We start from the raw sequence: 8536 nt of genomic DNA, 5'->3' as shown, positions 1-8536 counted from the left end.
CAGTTCCAAGTATTGCCTAACAAATGATTTCTACAGAAAATGTTAATGCAAACTACAAACTCTGTGGAAAAATTATTTTTCCCCTTAAAATTACGTTAAGAATAGCTGGTCTAGCAGAGTAGTTCATAGACAGAAAGACGTTTTAAGAGAAGCACAACCCTCTACAGATTCTAGACAAAGTTGTTAAGACACAACAGCATGTAACTGGGAGAGGGATGGTAATGAAAACAAAATATGGTGGTGGCAGGGGGGCACTCATTCAAAGAATGGAAGAACTGAAGAACTTATGTGAAGGAGCATATTCAGTCCATAAGACTTGCAAAATGCACACGAAGCAAAGTCCAAGTGGCTGACTGCAGGACTTGCTCCATGTCTGTCCGTCGACTTATGAGAACTGTGCCAGTACAGTGTGCTCTAACTGACCTTGTGGGAAAGTCCTCCCTTTGTGCCTTATGGGCTTCTCCGGTGCACAGGTAGCTTCAATGAAGAAGAGTCGTCTTGTTGCCCCGTAGAGGACTAGTAGTCAGTCCAATAATCTTATCTTCTGCCCTATGTAGATATGGTAGATCTTAATAGTCCTAAGGACATCCACAAAGTACGGTGGATTTCAGGGCTATAGATTAAAAAAGGAAACTCTCTTGACAGAGAGAACTCTAAATTGGTTGGTGTTAAGAAATATAGGTCTGTGGAAGAAACCACTTTTCACTGTGGAGTTGTAGTGCTTCCATCACAGCACCTGGAGTAGTGAACTCCGCCTCTTGTGCCATTATCAAATGCTGTTCCTGCAGAGTTCAGGCCTTCCGTCATTTATATACCTAGGAGAGCCTGAATGCCTACATGGCATTTTCAAAAGTCAATAAATTGTATCATTTCTAAAAGAGACCCCCAAGTTTAAGACAAATCTATAATGCATTCCCAATCTTTCAAGGTGGACCTGATGCAGAGCTCTTCTCCAAATTAAATCTTCTCTCCTTCCTCTGTACCTCACCAGGAATAATCCCTGTTTCTCCATAAACCAAACACAGTGCAGCTTATTTACTTAAGCAAATGTTTTAGTAATTCTATGATGTCATTATTACAATTAGGTTTTATTATAGCTCAACAATTCAGGACATCTTTGTGCTCTATCCAGAAATGACACAAACATGTCTGTTTTTAGTCAGGCCAGAGCCATTTACTGCGCATCGTTGATCACAGACAGTTATGAAGGCTAGCTAGCTTTTGTTCCCGAGAACAAATCCAACTATTTTAAGTGACATGAAGTATGATATAGCAAAGAGCTTTAGTTCTCAAAGACAAATGATTAATTTGATCTCTGACATTCATTGTCTGGATCTTGAGATTAGACCCTTCACCCAAAAGATACATCATATTAAAAAAGTCTTTTAAAAAAGGCTGGGTGAAACTTTCTTAGGACTAATGTCAAATCAGTTAATCGTTTGTAGCAACTTTGTGTTGAATCACAGAATTAAGTTCTAATCTTAAAGCTCATGACAGTAAGTTTAACTGGCTCCATGTTGCAGAAAAATCCAAATATATGTAAATATTTTTAAAAGAAAAGGTATACCTATTTGAGGAAGAATGAAAGTGTAAGACCAAAAGTGTCCAATGTTTGTGCTGCTAGTTCTCTAACTCAGTCTAACAAAAACCTATGTCTGCCCCCCCCAAAAAAACCCACAAAAAAACAAAAACCATAGAATAGTTCCATAAAAGAAATTAAGAAATGGGTGTCACATAAAAGTCCAGTTTAATAAACTCAAAACACAGCAGCACATATGTTGGGTGACTGAACATGGACACAGAGAGCAGAGAACAGGATGGAACAAGCAGAGTCAAGAAAATTAGAAATAGGCCCTTGCTCTCATTCCTAAAAACCATGCAAAGCAGAACGGCCCAGTCAATACAAAATGAAAGATGCTCAAAGAATCTAAAGAAAATACAGAAAGGAGATCCTGATGATTAAAATAATTATCTTTCAGTAAAGACTAAGCTAAAAGATGAGAATATCCATGTGAAAACATGCCGAAGACAAAATGAAAAAGTCCATTAACAGTGCAGTGAATAGTGCATTCCAGCCATCGGAATGCCACAGAAAACCAAAGGGAAAAGTAGAAGGGAAAGAGCATGTTGTTTCAATAGAAAACACGGTTAAGACATAGGTTAAGGTATTCAACTTCTGCAAACTCAGAAGTTAATTACAGAGTTAAATGAAGGCTGCACATGAGGATCAATGCAACACAGCACACTTACTCTGCAAGACATACTATGGAACATACAGCAGATAAAAAAAAGGTTGCCAATAAACAAGCTAATAATTTCTATAGCCTAATAACCCTGAAAGGTAATGCAATACTTGGAAAAATAGGGATAATAAGCCATCAGGTTAACAAATGAAGGATGTGGTTTTAACGTGTTCTAAGGAAACACCAGGTCAACTATCATTCACACAAATCAGAGCAGAAAAGGGGGAAATAATGCCTGTTTCCTACTGAATGGTGTTTGTGGTAAGTATAAAGAAGAATACAGTTTGAAATGGAACTCTGCCTATGCCCAAAGAAATGTGAGTGGGGACAAAAGAGTGTGAAGTAGTCTCTTATTAATGAATTAAATTCTCACATAAACTAACCTTTCTCCTTGGATTTTCTATCTTGTTCTCTGTCCCGACTTTTGCTCCTATGCTTATAGGACTTTCGATCCCGGCTTTTTGATCTTCTTCGATCCCGACTACGAGATCTATGCTTTCTTTCTGATCTATCATGGCTTCTGCTTCTTCGTCGATCTCTACTTCTTCACAATTGAAAACAAAAGAAAAACTTCAGCTGACGTTACAATGAGAAAAAAAAAATCTTTCGACAATTACACGCCGTTCATTAACAAGATCAAGTATCCTTAAAAGGCAAACAGAGTCCACTAATACATATTTACAGTAGAAATCTTAAGAATTGAAAATTACTGAAAATCTAACTTTAATTTCTCAAATAGTACTTAGTAATCTTTTTTTTTTTTTTTTTTTTTTTTTGAGAAAGAGAGGGCAAGCACACACACAGGTGGAGAGGAGAGAGGGAGAGAATCTTTAGCAGGCTCCATGCTGAACATGGAGCCTGATGTGGTGCTTTATCTCATGACCTGAGCTGAAATCAAGAGTCAGACGCTTAACCGACAGAGCCACCCAGGCACCCCTATCATTGTGCTTTTTAAAACTCTTCAATCCCGAGGATCCCTGGGTGGCGCAGCGGTTTGGCGCCTGCCTTTGGCCCAGGGCGCGATCCTGAAGACCCGGGATCGAATCCCACGTCGGGCTCCCGGTGCATGGAGCCTGCTTCTCCCTCTGCCTGTGTCTCTGCCTCTCTCTCTCTGTGTGTGTGACTATCATAAATAAATAAAAGTTAAAAAAAAATAAAAAAAATAAAACTCTTCAATCCCAACTCTTAAACAGTAAAATGGATTTCATTTTCCATATTTTTAAAGAATTACAAAACATTTTAGTCAGGTTCTGTATGATGTCATCCAAAGCAAAAGTAGGTAACTTTACCAAAGTGACTTATAATAATTTAAATGTCTTCTTAGGGATCCCTGGGTGGCGCAGCGGTTTGGCGCCTGCCTTTGGCCCAGGGCGCGATCCTGGAGACCCGGGATAAAATCCCACATCAGGCTCCCGGTGCATGGAGCCTGCTTCTCCCTCTGCCTGTGTCTCTGCCTCTCTCTCTCTCTCTCTCTCTCTGTGACTATCATAAATAAATTTAAAAAAAAAATTAAATGTCTTCTTAGAATCAGTGAGAATAGAATCACTTAAAGAGACCATCTGGTAACATGCACTTCCTAGGAAGAGTGCATCAAACCTCTTCAGACTGGTGGGAAATAAAAAGAAGTTGCCTTGAAGATAGACTGGCTTACTAATTCTACTCTCATACTCCATCCTAATGCCTGACAATACTTAAGAACTTCCCAAGGACCACAAAGATAACACTGGCAATTGCTACTGTTCAGGGCTTACTCGTTACACACTAGGCACCGTCTTGCATGCTCTATATACCTGCTTCGCCTTCTTTCTCTACTTCGCGATCTCTTGTGGTCCCGAGACCTGCTGCACCTTCGGTCTGAAGTTCGGCTTGAATGCCGACTTCGTGAACGACTTCTCTTTCTTCTTTCTCTGTCTCTTGCCCTTTCTTTCTCTCTTTCCTCCTCTTCTCTCCGTCTTTTCCTTTCTCTTTCTTCTCTTTCTCTCTCCCGCTCTTTTTCTCTTTCTTCTCGTTCTTGTTTCTCCTTTTTTAAACGCTCATCACGATCAGGTTCTTCAGTTCTTTTTCTTAACTTTTCCTGAAAGAAATCAAGTTTGATTTTTATAGAATACCCTTAAAGACACTATCAAATAATGGTTACCTAATGTAAAGCACGTGTAGATCAACTTACAGAATTTCACGCCCTAAAAGAAAAATGTAGAAATTCCAACACCATGTTTGTATGCAAGATGTTACTACTTGACTAAGTCCTTAGGGATAGTCTCCCAAATTCCTGACACAAGAGCATGAAGAAAATAAAGTGCTCTGATAATCTGATGGACAGTAAAATTTTATAGGGATCATCAGTTTCAAATAAGACACAGAAGCAAAATATCAACAAGAGGCCTATGTCTCTATGTGGTCAATTTTTAGCCCTCCTAAAACAGAGTATTAGCTGTGGCTAAAGTGCATGCTTGAAAGAAACTTACTTTTAATTCTTCTACAGTAGCTTTAATTTTGGCATAGCCCATGTGCTGTTTTCCCATCAAATGGTCATCTACCCGGGACTGGGCATCTCCTACTATCAAAAAGGCTCCACATACTTCACAAACTTCCATTTGTTTTTCTTGGGCAGCAAAACTTTCAATCGTCTAAAATGATAAATCAGTTTATTAGAAGAGTATCTGAGGAAGAGAGAACAAAATCCAAAATAGTACTTAAAATCTAGAATAGATTTCTAATTCCATGTATTTCTCCAAAACTCTAATATTGAGCAGCAACTAATCAACTTTTAGAGCAAGGAAGCAAGGCAACAGCAACCAACTTTCTATATTAAAAAGAAGTGTTGAGACCCCATCACTCAACTGTAACAAATGAATTGTTCACACCACCTTGAAAAAGGTTAACTGTCTTTCAGAAAGGTACCTATTCTAGTCCAAATTCATTTCTCAGGTTCAAAAGGCTAAAGATGTGCTCTAAGTCAGTAGAGCATGTGGCTCTTGACCTCAGGGTTGTGAGTTCAAGCCTACAATGGGCATAGAGCTTACTTAAAAAAAAAATTGGGGCAGCCCAGGGGGCTCAGTGGTTTAGCACTGCCTTCAGCCCAGGGCCTGATCCTGGAGACCCAGGATCGAGTCCCACGTCAGGCTCCCTGCATGGAGCCTGCTTCTCCCTCTGCCTGTGTCTCTGCCTTTCTGCCTCATCTCTCTATATATACATATATCTCTCATGAATAAATAAATAAAATCTTAAAAAAAAGATTGTTTTCCCCTAAAATGCTTTAGGAAACTGAATTCACTAAGCATAATCTGTACATATCCTATTCAATATCTAGGAACCATTGGCCAATTATATCCTACCATCAATATCCAAAACATACATATTACATTCTCTAATTAATACAAAAAAGTAGAAAATACTTCGAGTATACCAATTTTGAGCTAAGGTAAATATGTACAGGGTAATTTATATTAACAAGAAAATTAAGGGGCGCCTGGGTGGCTCAGTCTAGCAAACGACTCGATTTCAGCTTGGGTCATGATCTCGGGGTCATGGTGGGCCCCCCACTCAGTGAGGCGTCTGCTTCTTTTCCTTTCCTTCTTTCCCCACTTGCACACATACGCTCTAAAAATAAATATATCTTTAAGAAAAGAGAGAGAGAGAAAGACCAACCCAGGCCCCACTGAATAGTCATGATCTAAGCCATGGGTTGGCACGTAGCAGCTAGAAGCTTGCTTTTGTAAATAAAGTTTTATTGGAACACAGCCACATTCAAATGTTTATGCATTATTCAAAGCTACTTTCATAATATAAAGCCAGAGCTTGGTAGCTGCCAGGGACCCTGTGGACTGCAAACTTAAAGTTATTTACTGTGTGGCCCTTCAAGATACAATTTGCAGCTCTTGATTTAGAACATTAGAAAACTGTTTACTAAGACTGTCAAATAGGAAGAGGTCCTAGTAATTCAAAGCTAAACAGCCGGGATAAATCAAAATGAGGTTGCTACTCACCGAGGTTGTGGACCTAAGCAATTCTCTCTCTTCTTTTAACTGTTCAACTAATTTCATCATTCCCTGGGCTTCTTCTACTTTTCCTTCAGATCCTAATTCTTCAATCTAAGGGAATAAAAAAAAAAAAAAAAAAAAAAGGCAAAGCGGTCAAGACTCCTTTCTAACCAACTATTCAAATATTTTTCTGTTCTTCCCCAAACTTCATTAGCCTTTCGAGTTGTTTTGGGTCTCTCGTTTGGTTTTGTTTATTGAAGTATCTTTGGGTTAAATCAATGCCCCCCTTTTTTTACAGCATTAATAAAGTATATTTGACATGTAATAACTACATATTTTAAGGTGCACAATCTGATAACTTTTGACAACCATGAAACTAACCCCTTCATCTAGATAATGAACACATGCATCACCCCAAATCTTTGTAGTACACCTCTTCCTTGAGCAACTACTGATCTGCTGTCACTATAGATGTTTCCCTTTTCTAGAATTTTATATAAATGGAATTATGGGAAAAAATGGAATTATGTACTTATTTCTTTTTTTTTTTAAGTCTGGTTTCTTTCGCTCAGCCTAATTATCTTAAAATTTACCCTCAGTATTACATGTAGTTGATTTATTTTTATTAATGAGCACTCTTCTACTATACATCATAGCATTTATCCATTCACCTACTGACAAACATTTGAGCTGGTTCCAGTTTAGGGATTTTGCCAATTATGAACAAAGATGCTATGAACATTGATATACAAGTCTGTAAACATATGCTTTTGTTTCTTTTGGATCAATATCTAAGACTGGAATGATTCATGGTGGATCTTTTTTAACTTAAGAAACCTACTCTTTTTCCAAAGTGGTTATGCCATCTTACATCCCACCAGCAGTGTAGGACTGTTCCAGTTTGCCCACATCTTCATTAACACTTGGAATGGTCTTTTTAATTTTAGCCATTCTGACAGAGATACAATAAATATCTCATTGTGGCTTTAATTTATATTTTCCTAAAGACTAATGACTTTGAGCATCTTTACATATATGTATTTGACAGCCCTTTATCTTCTTTGGGTAAGTGTCTATTCCAAATATTTTTGTTGTTCATGTACACAATTCTTACCTGTTGCAGGAGGACATCAATTTTATCTGTTAGAACCTGAATTTTTTCTTCATTTTTGCCTGTTGGGCCAGCTGCCTATTGAAGAGATAATAAAACGTATTATCATAAATAAAAAACAAATACTAGGCTCTCTGCATGAAGCCTACTTCTCCCTCTGCTTATGTCTCTGCCTCTCTCTCTGTGTCTCTCATGAATAAATAAATCTTTAAAAAAAAAAAGTTAAAATGTTGTGTCACAAGGATAGTAACCCAGTCACCTTCATTTTCTGGTACTCAATTACATATTTTATCAGTTGCTGATAATTAGGAGAAAAATCTAAATGAGTAGCAAAATGAGTATTACTAATAAAGACTGGAAAAAATGAGTTACTTTTAAGTTTATGTCATTCTAGAGCACAAATTGTTGAACCTGACCACAAGTTTCAATACTAGGGAGGTCTCTGGGTCTCCAGAGAACAAAGACACTTTACAAAGACTACAAATTAATTTCATACTCACCCCAGAGGACTGCTGGTTTTGAGATAATGCCAAACGAGCATGGCCCCGTCTAATTCTACGTTCTACTTCTGCAAGTAAGCTCTGTAGGTATCGCAGAAAATCTCTCTCATAGCCAACCTTCATAAAACGAGAACTCTTCTCATACCTGGTTAAGAACAAACAGAATTTCTTTCTTTCTAAATCTTTATCCATTACAACTCACATATTCTATCTTAACTAGTCTTATATAGACTGTTGCATTTACTCTGAAGAGTAAACCGGGTGCATAAGAAGTCCATTTCTATTTTTCTTTTTTTAAGATTTTATTTATTCATGAGAGACAGAGAGAGAGGCAGAGACATAGGCAGAGGGGAGTAGCAGGCTCCATGCAGGAAGCTCACTGTGGGACTTGATCCCAGGACTCTGGGATCACACCCTGAGCCAAAGGCAGATGCTCAACTGCTGAGCCACCCAGGCATCCCTAGAAATGGACTTCTTGGGCAGCCTGGGTGGCTTAGTGGTTTAGTGCTGCCTTCAGCCCAGCACGGGATCCTGGAGACCCAGGATCAAGTCCCGCGTTGGGCTCCCTGTGTCTCTCATGAATAAAATCTTAAAAAAAAAAAAAAAAAAGTTCCATTTGTTCCATTTCTAGTCCCTTATCCAACTTCATAAAGGGAAGGCAGTACTTAGTATTATGTGTGGTTAAGAGCATGGATTTTATAA

The 8536-nt window shown here is 38.3% G+C and overlaps 1 protein-coding gene across 23 annotated transcripts in view; it reads right to left on the bottom strand.

Moving 5' to 3' along the window:
• LUC7L3 (LUC7 like 3 pre-mRNA splicing factor) overlaps positions 1-8536 on the bottom strand; it is a 30568-nt gene that overhangs the window by 6779 nt on the left and 15253 nt on the right. For 22 of the 23 annotated variants that reach the window (XR_005364488.1, XR_005364489.1, XR_005364490.1 and 19 more), the window contains 6 exons: positions 7835-7979; positions 7338-7412; positions 6230-6334; positions 4709-4870; positions 4034-4317; positions 2627-2787 (listed from right to left, as the gene is read on the bottom strand). Coding sequence is in view for 18 of the 23 variants with exons in the window: in XM_038547694.1 (XP_038403622.1) it covers positions 2627-2787; positions 4034-4317; positions 4709-4870; positions 6230-6334; positions 7338-7412; positions 7835-7979 (932 nt within the window). In the remaining 5 variants the exon portion in view is untranslated. Of the gene's footprint in view, positions 1-423; positions 550-2626; positions 2788-4033; positions 4318-4708; positions 4871-6229; positions 6335-7337; positions 7413-7834; positions 7980-8536 lie in introns of those variants that run through there. The other variant, XM_038547707.1, reaches the window with a different exon arrangement.

This window comes from Canis lupus, chromosome 9, assembly GCF_011100685.1.
Source record: "Canis lupus familiaris isolate Mischka breed German Shepherd chromosome 9, alternate assembly UU_Cfam_GSD_1.0, whole genome shotgun sequence".
Lineage (NCBI taxonomy): Eukaryota > Metazoa > Chordata > Mammalia > Carnivora > Canidae > Canis > Canis lupus.
Note: the sequence above shows the minus strand (reverse complement) of the source record. Positions and strands in the feature narration are given on the sequence as shown.